Raw genomic sequence first — 17,850 nt, 5'->3', positions numbered from 1 at the left:
TCAAGTCATTTTGTTTTGGTTTATTTTGCGAAATTGGTAGCAAAAACTGTCAATTTCAGAATCGTCTTCGGACGAGGACAGTTTGGCCAATGACGAGGCACCGACAGTCGAAAGCACCCCGGAACGTGAAAAAGCCGTCATGAGAGGTGGCAGTGGCGGCGATCGGGGCCATCATGGATTCCCACCCCCACCGCCCAGCGACACTTCAAGTGCGGGTTCCCCGCCCCCATTGCAACGACGACCTAGAGCACCACCGCCACTGTGGGTCGATCAAAGGGCCCGAAATCAGCACGACGTCACCGATATCAGCGATGTAATGCAAAATCTAAAGCCCTGTAAGTGTGTATTACCCACCATCAGAAAGTCCATAATAATGATTATTTCCCCCAGATTCCCAACCACCAGATGTCACTAACAATACAGTACAGGGTGGACGTCGTACAGGCGCTGACAGGGTCAATAGGTACAATTCATCTGGTTCTGAAGATGGTACCATGAGTACAGGAACTGGGAGATGGAAGGTAATCATTTATTGCAACCACTCAAGTTTTGTACAATGTGGTGCAACATTTTAGGTGTCAGCCAAAATCCAGCAACTGTTAAACACACTAAAACGGCCTAAACGCAGACCATTGCCCGAGTTTTACGAAGACGACGACATCGAACTGGAACTGGCCGCCAACCCAAAAGATCCGAACGCCCCCAAGCCCGAAGGTTTGATGATAATTTAAAAACCTTTTCGAATTGCGCTACTGCGCCTCTGTATTTTAGGGAATTGTATGTCCCCGGCCGACGGCGAGCCACTGACGATTCCTTCAGGACTTCCGCGGAATTTAGAGGCGGCAATTTTGAGATACGGCAACGCCAGTTTTAAGGCCCCAGTGGCCACCGTTCTAGATCCGAACGGAAAGTTGTCAACGACTCTAACTTACGGTGAGTGACGGTTTTCAGGTCAACAGGGACCGAACTTTAGTTTAAAACACTTTCTAAAACTCCCTTGTATCAATTATAGTTAAATGTCCAACTACTTTGGTTATTGAAGTCTATAAGTGCACTATAGTTCTATCCTGCTCTATTAAATGTCATTGAAGCAAGACGCAACTGAAAGTTTCATGACAATTGACAAGACGGACTTCTCTAAAACGTTCTGCATCTTCTGAAAACCTTCACGGGGGCCTATTCTTGAAAGCAGGGAACGTGGAATTCTCAAAAGAAGTGTTGATAGAATGTGACAGAAGAAGGTGACAATGGCGGGTTCCTGTCACATTCTACACGTCTTTCTCTTGATTATTCCCTTCCCTCGTGTCAAGAATACGCACCCAGGTATTTGTAGAAGTTTGTAGAAGTTTCTAGAAATTGTATAAACGTTCTGCACCTTCTTGAAACGTTCCATAATGTTCGAAAGACTATAATCTAGAACGTCTTAGAGCTTTCTGCAACGTTCCGAAACCGTTAGGAACTTTGTAAAAGCTTCTAGGATTTTATGAACGCTCTAGAACCTCCTAGATGTTACTAGCACCGTCTAGTGGTCGTCGTAGAGTCCTCTGATACGTTCTAGAACATCCTAGAGACTTCTTGCTTTTTCTAAAACGATCCAGAACGTGCTAGAGCGTTCTGAAATGTTTGAAAACCTTCCAGATCTTTGTAGAACTTGTCCGGATGATCTGAAGACTTTTGAAATTCTTTTGAAAGGTTGCTAGCACATCTTAAGGGTTTCTAGCATTCTGTAACGTTCCAAAACTTTCCAGACCTTTGAAGAAGGTTCTCAGAACGTTGTAGAGCTTTCTGAAATGTTTTAAAACATTCTAAAGTGTTTTAAAACGTCATAGAAGTTTTTAGCATCTTCTACAACAACCTGGAACGTTTTCGAGTAGTTTGCAGCGTTCCGAAACTTTTCGGATCGTTGTACAATTTGTCATAACCTTCCAGAGCCCTCTGAAACGTTTTAGAATCTTCCGGAGGTTTCCAGCACCTTTCAGAGCATTCCAAAACAACCTAAAACGTTCTGCATGGTCTGAAAACCTTCCAGGACTTTGTGGAAGTTTCTAAAAGACTTATAAACGTTCTAGATTGTTTTAAAAAGGTTCCAGAATATTCTAAAGGCTTCTAGCACTTTCCTGCGCTTTCTAAAATAACCCAGAACGTTCTAGAGCCTTTTGCAATGTTCCGAAACCGTAAAGAAGCTTCTAGGATTTTATGAACGCTCTAGAACTGTCTGAAACGTTCTAGAACATGCTTGGATGATTCCAGCACTTTCTAAAACAATCTTAAACGTGCTAGAGCCTTGTGCAGGGTTCCAGATCTTTGTAGAACTTGTCAGGATGATCTGAAAGTGGAAAAATCCAAATTGAAAGAAACAAGAAAACAATCGAATAACACAGTTACTAAATATACAATGTTTTGTAGGAAAACTACTTAGTCGATCTCACAAAATAGCCTACGCCTTGTTAACCAAGTCGTTTAGCAAAAACGGCGACACTAGCCTTAAGTCAGGTGATCGAGTGGCTCTGGTCTACCCCAACAATGATCCGATCAACTTTTTGTGTGCGTACTACGGCTGTATTCAGGCGGGAATCGTGCCAGTCCCGATTGAGGTGCCGATAACAAGACGAGACGCTGGATCGTTGCAAATAGGCTTTTTGCTTGGCAGTTGTGCGGTTCAGGTACAGTGTTTAAGGTACTGCGCACCCGGATTGCGGCTAAATTGATCAGTTTAGGTCGCTCTAACGTCAGAGTTGTGCCTGAAAGGCCTACCAAAAACCACATCCGGGGAGGTGATCCAGTTTAAAGGTTGGCCGAAACTTTTGTGGTTTGTCACGGAACATTTGGCTCGCACCCCTAAAGATTGGACTCCCCAGCCCAGGTAGGACAATTATAGAAACAACTAATACGCAAACTAAAATTTGTATTTTGATAAACCCACACAGATTGACGGACGAAACCCCAGCCTACATCGAATACAGCACAGACAGAGACGGGTCTGTAATGGGCGTTACCATAACCAGAGCGGCCATGATCCAGCACTGTAGAATGCTAACGATGGCCTGTAATTACACCGAAGGGGAAAATATGGTGTGCGTTTTGGACTTTAAGCGTGAGGTTGGATTATGGCACTCGGTGCTGACCAGCGTCCTGAACGGAATGCACGTCGTTTACATTCCCTACGCGCTGATGAAGGCGAATCCGGCCAGTTGGATGCAAATGATTACCAAGTATCGAGCCTCGGTGGCGATCGTAAAGTCGAGGGATCTGCATTGGGGACTGTTGGCCACCAAAGACCATAAGGACATCAATTTGGGATCGTTGCGGATGTTGTTGGTCGCCGACGGTGCTAATCCGTGGTCGTTGAGCAGTTGCGACCAGTTTTTGTCCGTGTTTCAAAGCAAAGGACTGCGTCCGGACGCCATTTGTCCGTGCGCTAGTTCCAGTGAATGTTTGACCGTAAGTTTTTCGTGAATTTGTACAAAAAGAAATCTAATATCTGGGAAACACTTTACTAATCAATTTATGAAACTATTTAATGGAAACTACGTTTTACTGATTTATTACAGACTTACATAGTACATTACAATAAAAAAGTTATAATCATTCAAAAATTGAGAAGATGCCATTTTTGCAAATAGTGCAATTTTTTATTTTGTAATTAGTATAAAACAGCTCTCATTGGTGGAATTAGAAACTTAATTTGATTGGCTGGTAGTACAAAATTAGTTACGGCAATTTCCTTTAAGGTTTCGGTGCGTCGACCAGGTCGAGGAGGTGTAAACGCAACCGGTCGCGGTGTTCTTTCGATGCAAGGTCTCAGTTACGGCGTGGTGCGCGTAGATCAGGAAAACAGTCTCACGTCCCTGACGCTGCAAGACTGCGGACAGGTGACTGAGTTTACGCAAACCGGCTGAACTCGGAATGAAACTGTTCCATTACAGGTAATGCCAGGCTGTGTAATTGTGGTGGTGAAAATGGAAGGGGCGTCCTATTTGTGCAAAACGGACGAAGTGGGCGAGATTTGCGTCAACTCCGGAGCGACCGGGACGCAATACTGGGGTTTACCCGGCCTGAGCAACACCACATTTAAGGTTAACCACGTGTTTTTAGTGTTGGGACAGGTTTACGTTGTGTTTTTATCCAGGTGCAACCACTTGGCAGCGATGGGAAACCCATTTCGGACGCTGAGTTTACTCGGAGTGGTTTACTAGGCTTTCTAGGACCTGGCGGTCTGGTTTTTGTCTGCGGGTCTAGGGACGGTTTAATGACGGTTACAGGGAGAAAACACAACGCGGACGACATCATCGCCACAGTTCTAGCTGTGGAACCAATGAAATTCATTTACAGGGGCAGAATAGCTGTGTTTAGTATACGAGTGTTACGGGACGAGCGGATATGTGTTATCGCCGAACAAAGGCCCGATTGCAGCGAAGAAGAGGTAGTGCTTCAGTTTTTTTTAATTTGTCTTGCATTTTGATGGTTTTCCAGTCGTTCCAATGGATGTCCCGGGTGCTTCAAGCAGTGGATTCCATCCATCAAGTGGGAATCTACTGTTTGGCCTTGGTGCCTCCCAACTATCTCCCTAAAACGCCTCTGGGCGGCATCCATCTCTCCGAAACCAAGAGACGATTTTTGGAAGGTGCTTTACATCCCGCCAACGTTTTAATGTGCCCTCACACGTGCGTCACCAATTTACCCAAACCGCGCGAAGTTCATTCAGGTAAGTTGATGTTTTCTAGTCTGTTCAAAAGCCACTGGTGATTACGTCATTAACGGTATACCCTTTTGCTCTTGATCAGTAATTACTCTCTATCACTTCTTAATTAATTACTGTGGTTGGTGTTGGTTAATTCACTATTATTTCCTACTTACACACTTATAACAGTTATACATTGTCTACAGTAGGCGGCATATACAGAGTGTCTTTTACGAGCTCAACCATGGGGATCTCGCTTATTTAAAGAGATACAAAGTTGGTTAAATTATAAATATAAAGATGTCGTTTTAAAAATTACAAAATTCCGACTACTTCCGGAACTATCTGGAAAATCCTCAAAAACTCGCCTAATTGCACTATTTTTGGTACAGTTTTATACGTCAATGGACAGCCAATGAAATGAGCTTTCCAAAAATATATCTGTTTGGGTTGATATGTTAAACGGTTTGGCCGCTAGAGGGCGTCAACTTTTTGGTGCATCCTTTTGTTTAATCCGCAAAAACTCGCTTAATTGCACTATTTTTGGTAGAGTTTTATACGTCAATGGATAGCCAATGAATAGAGCTTTCATTGGCATTCAATATAATTTAGACTTTTTCAATTTTATTAATAGTTTCCATAATACTAAACTTAATGCAGCAAGCTAAAAGCTGATTTTTTTGACCAATCACAAACTATATCCACTGTCTGCGTCAATTGCGTCCGGTAGGTGTCACAAACGCTTATTGTTATCAACAAACCAAATAAAAGTTTATTTGAACCCTTGTCACACCTGAGCTTCTGAATGAAGCACCACAACACTACACACAACACCAGTAATCTATCGCAAAAGCTAAAACAGCTGGAAACCTTAACGCATCAATACTAACCCACCGCGAACATGGCATTAGCTTCCGCTTTGAATGACGTCGGGTCCTTCTGTGCGTTTCAGCAAGCGACTGTGTTTCAGACGTGGGGCCCGCGAGCGTAATCGTGGGCAATTTGGTGCAGGGAAACCGATTGGCCAGCGCGCAAGGACGCGAAGTGGGCGGTTTGGTCGAGGAGGACAACGATACCAACAAAAAAGTAGGTCTTGACCGCGTTTTTCCTTCTGTTCGTTTGTTTTGGAATGAACTTTTCAGCAACAAATGATAGCGGAAATCCTACGGTGGCGCGCTCACGGCACCTCCGATCACGTTTTGTTCACGTTGCTCAACAGCAAAGGGGCCGTGGCTAAAGTTTTGTCCTGCTCCGAGCTGCACAAAAAAGCGGAACGAATAGGCAATCTGTTGTTGGAAAAAGGACGGGTGAACACCGGGGATCACGTGGCACTAATATTCCCGCCAGGACTGGACTTGATTTGTGCTTTTTACGGTTGTTTGTACGTCGGAGCGGTAGGTTGACAGTAGGTTATCTTGAAATGACAGGTGATAGAGTTGAGTGAGTGCAGGTTCCGGTTACGATAAGGCCGCCGCACCCTCAAAATCTCCAAACCACTTTACCAACCGTACGCATGATCGTGGACGTGTCCAAGTCGGTTTTGGTGTTGTCAACTCAGGCTGTGATCAAGCTGCTTCGATCAAAGGAAGCCAGCAATGTAGTCGATCTTAAATCTTGGCCCATTATTCTGGACACGGATGATATGCCCAAGAAAAAACTACCCGTTGTGTACAGGTGAGTTTAGTTTACGCCCTACTAATAGGTCTCCCAGCATATTTTTGGTTATTTCAGAGCGCCGACCGCCGAAATGCTGGCATATCTAGACTTTAGCGTATCAACCACCGGCATGCTTGCGGGCATTAAAATGTCCCACGCTGCCGTAACGAATTTATGTAAAAGCATGAAGTTGGCCTGCGAATTATACCCCAGTCGACACATAGCTTTATGTCTGGACCCCTACTGCGGCCTGGGTTTTGCTCTTTGGTGAGTTTACGCTCGGCACTCAGAGCCAAATCTAACCCAACTTTTTCTCAACAGGTGTTTAAGTAGCATATACTCGGGCCATCACTCGATCCTAATTCCCCCATCTGAAGTGGAGGTAAACCCGTCGTTATGGCTGTCGGCAGTGTCCCAGTACAAAGTTCGGGACACTTTTTGTTCGTACGGAGTTATGGAGCTGTGCACCAAAGGTTTAGGCTCGTCAGTCGCTCAATTGAAAACTAGAGGAGTCAATTTGGCCTGCGTAAGAACTTGCGTGGTCGTCGGTGAGGAAAGACCTAGAATCTCCTTGACTAGCAGTTTTTCCAAACTCTTCTGTGCTTTAGGTTTGTATCAAAAAGAGAATGTGTATGAAGGTTAAATTTAATGACGTAATTTGGCAAAACTATAATTTTATCAGCTGTCAAATAACGTCAATGTTGCGTCACATTCGGTTGAAAACGAGCGTGACCTTTTGATAGTTTTTAAAACCTCGTTTTTGTATGAAATTCTTTGGAATCTTGTGGAAGATTATGAGCTCACATAACCTCAAAAATTTTGTAACAGTCTCCTTGGCGCTTGCTTGATGGTTACTTACAGAGAGAGAGAGGTTCAATATAAACACCAAAAAATCGATCTGTGCACAAAAAATGCAATTTATTTTAATTTACCTGTTTTCCCAAAATTCTTTACTTTTCAGACCATCGAATCGACCGCAAAATCTGTAAAAACGAATACGGGAAACTGTAAAAAGATTCCAATGAACACACACAAAATTTTAAGAAAGTTTACACGGATTGTATTGTTTTCTTCGACCTTTTTAAGTACAAAATTGTACAATAAACAGCCTATTTACTATTTTTTATAATGTTTATCGATTACTATCGATTGGTATTTGTTACTGTCAGTACAATGACTTTTGACAGTCGTCGTTGACACAACACAAACCTAACCTAAGCCGTTCGTTTTGTGATTTTGGATCCAAACGCGACATGATCCAATAGTCACGTGGTCTCCGTATGGTTTTGTAATAATGGTGCCATGTTACTTTTAGATCTGAAATCATGGGTGGCAAGAAAGCGCCACTAATTAGTAATTATACATTAACAATGGCGGCAAACTGAAAATCAATCTTCTGTTTTCAAGGCCCAAACATGAAAAAACTCCCTAAACCATTCTGTTTTGTTATTATACAGTAAAAAATAAATCCTCCCAAGTTATGGGGGATGGTTTGAAAGAAGTTAAACTACTGTTTGTGTGTGTGTTTTTTGTTTATTTCTACTGGTTTTACAGGCCTGAGCCCCAGAGCGGTTTCCACCTCATTTGGTTGTCGTGTCAACGTGGCTATTTGCCTTCAAGGAGCCTCCAGTCCAGAACCATCGACCGTTTACGTGGATTTAAGAGCGTTGCGAAACGACCGAGTGAGTTTGGTGGAACGAGGCAGTCCGCACAGTCTTTGTCTGATCGAGAGCGGCAAACTGTTGCCCGGAGTGAAAGTTATCATAGCCAATCCAGAATCTAAAGGTTTGCTTGTGAATTTTTAATGTTCTTCTGTGCTGGAAAGTTGGTTAATTCAGGTCAGTGCGGCGATTCACATCTGGGCGAAATTTGGGTGCAGAGCGGACACAACGCGAGCGGCTACTTTACGATTTACGGGGACGAATCCGAGTACGGAGACCATTTCAACGCGAAACTAGTCACGGGAAACACCGGAGAGGTGTACGCCCGAACGGGGTATTTAGGCTTTTTAAGGAGGACGGAGGGAGTGGAAAGGTTCGTAAATTCGCGCGAAAAACGCGCAATTCTCTGTATTGGTACTCGTTCTAGAAGTAGTGCGGAGGAAACCGCACTGAATCAAAGCGACAACGAATCGGTCGGTTCGTCCCACCATTTAGTACCAACCGACTCCCCGGAATTGCACGATGCAGTGTTTGTGGTCGGCGCTCTCGATGAAACCATAATGCTCAGAGGGATGCGCTACCATCCTATTGATATCGAAAATTCAGTTCTGAGATGCCATAAAAAAATCGCAGAATGGTAAGTCACGTGATAAATTAGTTATTAATGAATTTGTTAGTTTGGCAACATTGCAAACCTTCTTCAAACCAATTTTAAGAAGTGATTAGAATAAAAAACCGTAAAATTGCCGGATTTTTAATATTCAGGTGTTGAACAGAGTATAGAGTGCCTCTGACAGTTGGTCACATGATCATTCTGTTGCAAACGTGAATAATATCACGCGGTCTAGCGTCTGTACCATGGATTGTTGATTTTCATGGCACTCTTGCTAAAAACTCAATTTAACTTGGCGCCTTTTTTCCAAGTAGGCTGTGATTGATGTATAACTGGTTGCCTGAAATAAGAGAGATCCTCAATAAAGATTTCACACAATTGCAATGTTGTCAGCAGATTATTCAGAATTAAGTTAACATTAATCAATTTAAGACACCCCGTATACAATATTTTTGGTTATTTAGTGCCGTATTCACGTGGACTAACCTACTGGTAGTCGTGGTCGAACTGGACGGTAACGAGAGCGAAGCCCTCGACCTGGTACCGTTAGTGACCAACACGGTACTAGAGGAGCACCACCTGATAGTGGGCGTGGTGGTGGTGGTCGACCCCGGGGTGGTACCGATCAATTCCCGGGGCGAAAAGCAACGAATGCACCTGCGGGACGGTTTCTTGGCCGATCAGTTGGATCCGATCTACGTGGCGTATAACATGTAACGCAAAACGAACCGTTTCAGACCGGGTCTGTTCAAACAGAGGTCAGTTTGATTCACCATTTTTGTTTCTTATATACCGGGTGTGCCAAGCATTAATTTGGGACAACTTGTATATGTGCGTTACGTCAAAAAAGTGATATTAATTTTATGTTCCAGTATTTTGTAGGTTTTGTTCAGGAGGTTGATGTGTGCGTGTGTGATTGGTCAAAGTTGTTGGAGGTTTAGAGCTGTCCAATGACGTCACAAATGACAGACGGTTAGACAGTTCTAAACCTAAATATTAAAATTTTGTGACCAATCACAAAACTGCAACTCGGCAACGATTTTAGTTAGTTGAGTGGAAAGTAGCGAAACTAAAACTGCCTTTAGTTTTAACGTTCGTAATAGCTTTTACATCAGTACTTTGATACCAGAACGGTGTTTTATTAAAATAGTAATACATAGAGCGAATCGAAGCACAAATTATTATTCACGACCCTCTTTCAGATTCCAATTTAGGTGAAACTTTGTAATGTACCGGAGTATCTGCCATAATTGACGTGATTTTTAATATTTACAATAATTAACAAGAAAATGCACTCGGTTGGCTGTACCGTAAACATTTCCAAGTACCGTACGTCTTGTGTATAATAGTGTTTAATGTAATATTTAGACGAAGTGTACAGTTGTTTAGTTTTGTAATCACTTCTTGTGCAATTTACGTTTCGTTCGGCGTTTGACCCTTGTAGAATTTAAATCGTAGGGACCAAACAGCTTTGAGGCAAACTATAGGGTCCCTGTTTTCTGTCAAAAAAAAAACAAAAGTTGTCGCGTTCCCAGTCTAAATCTGTTCTATTAACGGCTTGGAACAAAATTTCTCCAAAAGCTCAATTATACTTTACCGCAGTGTTTTCATTGGACTTAGTTATTATGCACATGATTGTAACAGAATAGTATATTTTTTTTGTTGTATATATTAGTTAATTTTTATAGTAACTTTTTTTTATTTTAGGAACTTTCTTAAGATATATTATTTTCTGTTATAACTGACATCATCATTTAAACGTATATTGTGAACACGTTGCAAATAATAAATGTATCTTTATACAAAAAGTGCGTTTTGTTTTTTTACTTTTTTATACGCAAACTAACTTAACTGGTGGATTGTTCATTGTAGAGTTCATTGTAGTCGTTAATAAAGGTGTGCAGTCTCTCGTCTGTAACAAAATTTCGTTATCAAAGCAAATCAGAGGCATCCACAGTGACGTCACAATGAGTCTGTCACTGAAGCTACATTTACATTCACTTCAAGGCCAACTTTGTTATCCTATACCTGGGTAATGACATTTACAGGTTAGATTGATGTTTTGATTACTACATTGTACATTTTGAATTTTTCTTGTCTTTTAAACATAAAATGTGTATTAGATTGTGGGTGTCAAGCTTGGAAGTGATTGTAAATGTAGTTTTACCATTCTGAAGAATTGACGAATATTTCGGATGATTCCGAAAGTAATACAGGACGCTGTGTAGCAAAGCGACGTTTCCAGAATCTTTGGCTGCCGCTAAATATTTCCGGGGATTTGCCTCATTTTTGGCCAATTTCAGGGCTGCCAACAGTTGATTTTCGCTGAGGAGCACCTCCTGAATTTCATCGATTGCGTTCAACCGAGCCAGCATGTCTAACGCCATTTGAGTGGACGAGGCATGCATATTACCCAATGACAACAGTAGCACGGCCATTGGTTTCGAGTCTGGTATGACGCCGTACTGAAGTAGCTGGTACATGGCCGAAAATTTGTTTTGACGCGCCTGTAAAGTTTTCCTCTCACAAAAGTCAAATTTCCCGCCAAACCACTTACAAGACTGCTCACTAGCAGTTTGTTTAAGTTAAATTGCGACGGAATACCGTGCTCTGCTAAGGAATTGAAGTAGGCCAGCAACAGCGTTTCTGTTTTCCTTAAATCGGGTTCCGATCCGATTTTCTGGAATATTTCCTCAAACATTACGTTTTGATCTATTAAAACCCGCGGTGGTGAAGCGTTTTTGTACTGTGGCGATAAAGCAGACTGGCTTTGCAACTCGTTTTCCACCCAATCGCGGTAAACCAAATTAATATGATTGAAGGCTTCATTTAATTTATCCAAATCTGGGATTTCCTTACCAATTTCAGTTAGCAACAACTAGAATTCAAACAACTGTCACTCGATACGTCACAATTCTGTCACTGTCACCTACGTTTAACAAAACCGACTTTCCTTCTGTACGACGTAAAGTCACTTGAGTACACACACTCAAATCTTTGATTTGCTGGCACATTTCCAGTAAACACAGTTTGATGTGCCATAAACAGCCGAGTTTAGCGTCAATCACAATGTTTGGTTGGAATACCACCCAATTGGGTGAGTCTGTCAATTCAAACATAACCAAAAATATTCCTTTCATTTCTCAAAAGGGGTGTTCAATAATTGTTATCAAGTCAGGTCGCCTATGGATGGCAATTGTCACAAAAAGCGTATGTCTTAGATAACCTTGCAAACAAACCACAGCCAACTACGACCATAACAATTAATGAACTCCCCTTAGAACATACAAAGTTCACAAGGGTGGCGCTGTGGTTCCACCAAACCGGGCAAGTTAATACTGGTGGGTTTGAAGGATTTAGTGGGTGCTACTGCACTGTGGTACTTGACGGTTCCATCACTCTCACCAGGCAAAGCAATGTCAAACAACTGGGAACTGCGAGAAGCCTGAAATTTACTTAGAAAGACAACTACTGACAGTCATCTGGCAACACTGACCTGATGATGTACTAAAACCAGATCATCCACCACGTTTACGGCAAATCGCCCGGATAAACCTAACCGAAGCACGTGACTTTTAACTGGAGCTTGACCGGGTCCATTAAATAAATATGCGTGCACTTCGGCGGTGTGTGGTCCGCTTTGGTGTCTTAAAATCAGCACTGCTGGTGTCCCGTACAGCGTTGCCAGAGTGACATCTCTTTCCAAAGCCATGCGCCCAGGTTCAGTTTCCAGCTTACTCAACTTGTTTACGGAACCATTTTTGATTACAACGGGCTGTAATTGTGAACCGTGTGACGAGGCTAGGATTGCTATTCGATTGTTTGGACACCACACAAACCACTGTACACTCACTGAAGTGGTTTTTACGTGTTTTAGGGACTTTTTTTCAGGTAGTACTGTGTACAGTTCAACTCCGTGGTCTGTTATTATAGCTGTCAAAAAAAAAAAAGTCAAAAGTAGTGGTTTAGGGTGATCCAAACTTACCCAACTCATTAACACTAGACCAGATAAAACCTATGATAGAAGAATTCTTTTTACAGCAAACTGAATACTCCTGACTGTCCAAATTGTCATTATTATTATTAAAATTCATGAGCTCTATAGAAGCATTTGTTCGCTGCACAGCTAACACCTTATAATCGGGCGAAAACTTAATTGACAACACTGTTCCTCGGTCTTCCATTCGGAAATTGATTGTTTTATTCTCGTTTGGTCCCTAAAATCATTTTTACAGTTCCTTGCAGCTAATTTACCTTTGCACCAGCCCCACTTTTACCACAACACCCATAACTCCTCCTGAACGAACTGTAAACACATCTCTATTACAATCGTCGTAGAACACGTTGGTAAGCTGATTTACAGGTTCAAATCTTACGGGATTTTCGGATAATTCGAGATACTCCTCTGTGGACATGTTGCCAACCAGGAAATTTGTTACTAAATACCAAAAATTTGCAATAATTTGGTGGTGGAACCACTTTGTTTACTGCTGTGGTGCGATGTTGCCAAACTTTAAATAACCTACTGTACAACATTTGGGAAAAGCAAGTTAAGCCTTCTACACTAACCGAATATTTAGTAGGTTTCTTATTTTAATAACTTTCTTTTACTAATCTTGTAATCAAGGCTTTTATTAAAAACGATAACATTCACTTGATGTATGTTTGGCGCATCTGGCAACGCTGCTTAATTCACTGACTGTATACACGTCAACGTCAGTGTCATAGCTTGTCGGATCAAAACATTGTTGCCGTCCCTCCGTTTTTAGTATTTTTTGAATTAATAACACATTTTTAAACGGTTAAATTTATTTAGCAATTACAAACAAAATGAGGCAGAAGTAGAATTAATGGCGTCATAAATAAAAGTATTGTTCAGTGGTTTGTATTGGTTTGTGATCACTTTAATGACTTCCTGGGCGGCACAACCTCCCAAGATTGACGATACAGAATGGAGTTCAGCCCCTCCGTAACGACAAACCTCGTGCACCCGTTCGTCCCGTAACACGTGCGAGTAACCCCACTCGTTTAGCAGTTTAACTATAATTCCTACAATAACACATTTAGTTTAAAGAATTTTAGGTAAATTTTGACTTGACCTTTTAGTTTCAGTATATCAGGTTCGACTTGGTCATCCAACTGACCTGGATAAGCGTTGAATTCGCTTAGAAACCGCTCCAAACCGCGTAGAATGACGTAATAGAATATAAGACTGTCAGGGTCTTCCAAATATGAGGTTAAGTCAATGCTGGTTTTTTGGTATTCGTCCGCTACGCAGCTGCCTTTAATTAGGTACAGTTCACTGGAGTGTTTGCAAAAGTACTTGACCTAAAGAAAAGTTACTACAAAAGGTCTGTAAGTAATCAAAAACTAACCTCATTTTCGGTTATAGTTTCCTGGGGTAAGCCCAGATTTCTTGCAATTTGCGCTGCTCTTCTGTAAATACTTTCGGCTTGCTGTTGCGCCTGTTTGTGGTAAATATTTTGCAAATTAATGAAACTGTGAGTGTCCGCTGCCATGTCTGGTAAAGTGCCCTTTAAGGGAAGGACGCCCTCCGCCTCCACCATTTCCCTTAAAGCTGCACACATGATCCAAAATGGCGAACTGTTCTGGGTCAAATTAATGCAACTGTCATCTTCTAGAATAGTCTGGTAAAAACGCCTCATTTTTTTTTTTTCAAATTCAACCCTGAATATATTTGTCTCACTTTAACGTGTTTGGATATTGGTCGGGGTGTGACGCATGTATTGGCGTAATGCACCGCCTGCTCAAAATTCTCCTCCAACAGAAAACGATCGTTTCCCTCCTCTGAATGTCCGCTATCTTTAATCATCTGCTTTAACAGTTCTTTCTCGCATCTTTTCCCTGGCAAACTACCTATAAAATCACAGTCAGTGCAAGTTGCACAACTTGGCAACGACTCACCGTCATGGCTGTCTTTGTACTTTTTCAAGTAGTAGTACAAAATAACTAAAGGGGGCACGTGACTGCGCTCTTTCTGATCCAACTGCTCTATATTGATGCTATCTAAATAGTCTTGTAGAGCGGGCCAGGGCTTGTCCACCCTTAAATCGGGACTTTCGTTGTCCGGGTGCGCTTCAATTACCGTGTGCTCTCTGATTTGAAGTCGAATATAGCCCAGAAACCCTATACTACGGCACACCAATAAGGGCACGTCACATTCCCACAAATGTTTTGACAAGGAAATCAATGCTCTGAAAAAAAAACTGACACTGACAGAAAATAAACAATATGGCGGCAGGGGGAAACAAACCACAACAACATTTTAGTAGTTATTTAGTTTAATTTCAAATAAACTACAGTGTTAGTGATAAAACAGTATAAAAACCAGGTAAAAAATTATAAATATCACACTTATGATGCTTGTTTTTTCTTCAAAGCTTCAATATACACCCCCAAACCCTTCTGCACTAGTTCTTGACTGATGGTGGCAATAAACAACTGCAAATCAACCTCTCTTCCTTTTACCATCCTTTGCAGTGTCTCCCCTCTAACAGTCTGCTTCGACATGTTTCTAGCCATTGGAGAAATCCGGGCAAATGTCCCTAAAAACTTATAAGCTCTTTCAAGACATTCTTCTTTGCTGGCAGCCACCTCGTCCACCAAACCAACTGCCACAGCTTCTTCAGTAGTGAATAATTTCCCAGTGGTCAAGGCAAGTTCAGTCTGTCTCTTTCCAATAGTATTTTCCATGGTGGCTGCAAACCACGAGGGCGCCACAATGCCCAGCTGGGTCTCATTCAAACCAATAATCGAGTTAGGGACCATAATTCTGTATTCACAGCTCATGGATAGTAGACAACCACCGGCAGGTGCCGGTCCATTTATTACAGCCACAGTGGGGAAATTCGAGCCGTACAAGGCGATCCAAACGTCCTGCAGTGTCACCCAGAACTGTTTAGCCCTGGCTGGGTCTGGTTTGTACATTTCCAAAATGTCTAAACCAGCTGAGAAGGTTTTGAGGGCACTAGTGAGTATCACCCCTCTACTTTTATTCTTCTCCAAGTCAGTTAGAGCTGTTTTGATTGCTGTAAGCAGTTCCAGGTTTAAACTGTTCACTGGGGGCCTTTGTAGAGTCACAGTTGATATGCCTGTTTTATCATTCACTTCCACATTCACCAAACTAGCTGAACTGTAATTTCTAGCCAACACCACCAAGGGCCTCCATTTATTCAAACTATACAGGGCCATATTTAATGTTTCAACTTAAGGGGCAAGGTTTAAAAACAACTGGACTGGCCAGGGTACAAAGGTTAAGCACCACAAAAATTTTAAGGTTAAGTTCAGAGCAGAAAAGAAGACTGACTTAAACTACCTAAATTTAAACTTACTTTTCTGATAAGGCGGTACCAATAACAACATCAAAGTTCTTGAAAAAGTTCTGAGTGTTGGAAATAATGTGCTCAGAAGTTTCATCAATATAGTCCCCCCTTACATCCGGATTCAGTTCTAGCAGACACTGGGTGGCCACCTGGGCTCTTGACAGGCCCACCGAATCGTTTTCTAGGAAAAAACTAAACCCAAAACCACTATTTTACCTGATTTCTCGAGAATCTTACTTGGACCCAATGTCCTCTTCGGTCACTTTCTCACCATCTACAATGGTGAAAGAGCCGATACCGGGCAACACCAGACTTTTTAGTATCTCGGTGCCCAAGGCTGTGGCGTTAATCAGGCAGACTTTGGAGTTTTCTAGCAGTTTTTGGCCGTGGTCACCCCAAAGCCTACAAACCCAGTTGAGGAATGTTTACAATAAGAGAAGGGGTTGTTTACCTCAATTGCCGATCGTATTTTTTGTTTTTGTCAGTTTGCTCTGGTGATTTAGGGGCTGGCGATGACATTCCACTGCAATATTCTTACTTTTTTAATTCTTAAGCTAAATAACAACTTTTACAAAGTTACAAAAGTTAGGTTAAGTTCAAGAGTCTTCTAAAATGATTTAAACGACTGTCAAGTGTCAACTGTTGAAAAGACGCAATTATCAATTTTTATCAAATTTTATGGTTTATTTTTGTTTTGGGGGCTAAAGGTGACTTTCCCCCTTATAACACATGTGTAGCACTGCAATATATTTTTTTTTTTATTGTTAACTAACAAGGAAATGTAAAAAGTTAGGTTTAGTTCATGATTCTTCTAACTTTTGACAACTGTCAAAGTCAAAGGAATGCCATTTTTATTGTTTATTTTTGGTTTGTTTACTATTATTAGTTTACTTGCATACATTCCTCATAATTAAAACATTAAAATTAATGTTTGTTTAATTGGCCACTTGGCATTTATTTATAAACGATGATTCTGCATTGAAACACTGTGTGTTAACATGGATATTTCTTGCCCCACTGTGATACTACTGTCAATCCTAAGCCACTTTTTAGGTAATTTTCTTTCACACCTAAAAACCTTTTTTACAAACAAAAATTGCAATTTTAGTGCCCAAAATAACCGCTCTTAAATGTTACGCGTGTGGAGGTGACGGTAAAGAATCATGTGACTTGTTTACAGTCAGTGATTCAAAGTTTGTTAAGGATTGTGAGGCAGAAAACCAAAGTTGTCGCTTTGAACGTTCAGGTAAAGCTTTTTCTTCCTTTAATTTCCTTAGTTCCTAAATAAGTTGTATTTAAGTGAAGACAAACAAATTTCTAAATCGATCTTGTGCTGGTGGGTATTTGAGTGATTGCAAGGAGGCCAACAATATTGAGTTTTGTTACTGCACCCAGGATTTGTGTAATTTTCTCACTCCCTTCGGGGATAATGAGGAGGGTGACGGTGAAAACTGTTTGTTCTACATTGACTTAATTTATTATTGCAATTTTTTTTTTAGAAATATTTGAAGGGAGCGGTTTGGAAACTAGTACCACCAGCAAAGTAACTAGTACAATTGAAAACCTGCTACCTAAATCACTGTGTTCAATTTGTCAATTCAGTAATGTATTATTAAGTCTTTCAGCCCTTTTCCTAATGTACCTGTTTATACCATGAAAGTATTAAGCCTACCAGAAAGACTGACCAGCAGCTTAACATTGATATTTCTATTTGTTTTAAAAAGCTAACTTACCAAAGCTTTTCTAGTCTTAAAATGTATTCTAAGGGCATGTTTTCTTTGCCTTAATTACCAGTATTATAACCAGTATTTAAGCTTTAATTTAGGCTAATATTTTACCACCACCATTTTAATAAATAATACATAACCCATGTATAAGTTTATTATGTTGATTAGA

The 17,850-nt window shown here is 41.3% G+C and overlaps 5 protein-coding genes and 1 long non-coding RNA gene across 8 annotated transcripts in view; 2 read left to right on the top strand and 4 right to left on the bottom strand.

The window, feature by feature from the left end:
- DIP2 (disco-interacting protein 2) overlaps positions 1-10,419 on the top strand; it is a 49,288-nt gene extending 38,869 nt beyond the window's left edge. The window contains 20 exon segments of the mRNA XM_081991576.1: positions 60-335; positions 391-521; positions 576-714; positions 772-933; positions 2,407-2,663; positions 2,718-2,863; positions 2,928-3,441; positions 3,732-3,872; positions 3,927-4,104; positions 4,107-4,423; positions 4,474-4,705; positions 5,634-5,767; positions 5,824-6,075; positions 6,132-6,355; positions 6,413-6,604; positions 6,659-6,945; positions 7,892-8,122; positions 8,176-8,371; positions 8,426-8,635; positions 9,076-10,419. Coding sequence (XP_081847702.1) covers positions 60-335; positions 391-521; positions 576-714; positions 772-933; positions 2,407-2,663; positions 2,718-2,863; positions 2,928-3,441; positions 3,732-3,872; positions 3,927-4,104; positions 4,107-4,423; positions 4,474-4,705; positions 5,634-5,767; positions 5,824-6,075; positions 6,132-6,355; positions 6,413-6,604; positions 6,659-6,945; positions 7,892-8,122; positions 8,176-8,371; positions 8,426-8,635; positions 9,076-9,328 — 4,472 coding nt within the window. The 3' untranslated portion in view covers positions 9,329-10,419.
- Positions 2,891-7,472, bottom strand: LOC145736996 (uncharacterized). The gene is made up of 2 exons (XR_014180170.1): positions 7,270-7,472; positions 2,891-7,235 (listed from the first exon to the last, which is right to left on the bottom strand). It is a non-coding gene; the product is annotated as an uncharacterized LOC145736996 (long non-coding RNA).
- On the bottom strand, positions 10,247-13,177 carry Bulli (regulator of MON1-CCZ1 complex protein bulli). Of its 3 annotated transcripts, XM_081991553.1 has the most exons (9): positions 12,973-13,098; positions 12,883-12,917; positions 12,597-12,828; positions 12,108-12,544; positions 11,900-12,056; positions 11,545-11,714; positions 11,169-11,489; positions 10,779-11,118; positions 10,247-10,523 (listed from the first exon to the last, which is right to left on the bottom strand). In XM_081991553.1, exons 2-9 carry the CDS (start codon positions 12,898-12,900, stop codon positions 10,459-10,461), a joined length of 1,740 nt encoding a protein of 579 aa, XP_081847679.1. In that variant the 5' UTR covers positions 12,901-12,917; positions 12,973-13,098; the 3' UTR covers positions 10,247-10,458. The 3 variants fall into 3 exon arrangements, with proteins under 3 accessions (XP_081847679.1, XP_081847678.1, XP_081847680.1); XM_081991552.1 differs by having other exon boundaries at positions 12,883-13,177; XM_081991554.1 differs by lacking the exons at positions 12,883-12,917; positions 12,973-13,098 and having other exon boundaries at positions 12,602-12,742.
- Positions 13,178-13,402: 225 nt separating this feature from the next.
- APP-BP1 (Nedd8-activating enzyme E1 regulatory subunit APP-BP1) lies at positions 13,403-16,572 on the bottom strand. The gene is made up of 8 exons (XM_081991557.1): positions 16,406-16,572; positions 16,192-16,356; positions 15,964-16,146; positions 14,537-14,826; positions 14,319-14,488; positions 13,987-14,259; positions 13,711-13,939; positions 13,403-13,660 (listed from the first exon to the last, which is right to left on the bottom strand). Exons 1-8 carry the CDS (start codon positions 16,471-16,473, stop codon positions 13,431-13,433), a joined length of 1,608 nt encoding a protein of 535 aa, XP_081847683.1. The 5' UTR covers positions 16,474-16,572; the 3' UTR covers positions 13,403-13,430.
- LOC145736982 (enoyl-CoA delta isomerase 1, mitochondrial-like) lies at positions 14,896-15,905 on the bottom strand. Its single transcript, XM_081991566.1, has one exon. The coding sequence runs from the start codon at positions 15,821-15,823 to the stop codon at positions 14,987-14,989; it is 837 nt and encodes a 278-aa protein (XP_081847692.1). The 5' UTR covers positions 15,824-15,905; the 3' UTR covers positions 14,896-14,986.
- A 224-nt stretch (positions 16,573-16,796) lies between the features above and the next one.
- LOC145736987 (uncharacterized) lies at positions 16,797-17,824 on the top strand. The gene is made up of 4 exons (XM_081991572.1): positions 16,797-17,007; positions 17,063-17,200; positions 17,255-17,398; positions 17,454-17,824. The coding sequence occupies exons 1-4, from the start codon at positions 16,953-16,955 to the stop codon at positions 17,609-17,611; spliced, it is 495 nt and encodes a 164-aa protein (XP_081847698.1). The 5' UTR covers positions 16,797-16,952; the 3' UTR covers positions 17,612-17,824.
- Positions 17,825-17,850: the final 26 nt, after the last annotated feature.

Source organism: Ips typographus, linkage group LG13 (assembly GCF_016097725.1).
Source record: "Ips typographus isolate SLU linkage group LG13, UJ_Ityp_2.0, whole genome shotgun sequence".
Lineage (NCBI taxonomy): Eukaryota > Metazoa > Arthropoda > Insecta > Coleoptera > Curculionidae > Ips > Ips typographus.
Note: the sequence above shows the minus strand (reverse complement) of the source record. Positions and strands in the feature narration are given on the sequence as shown.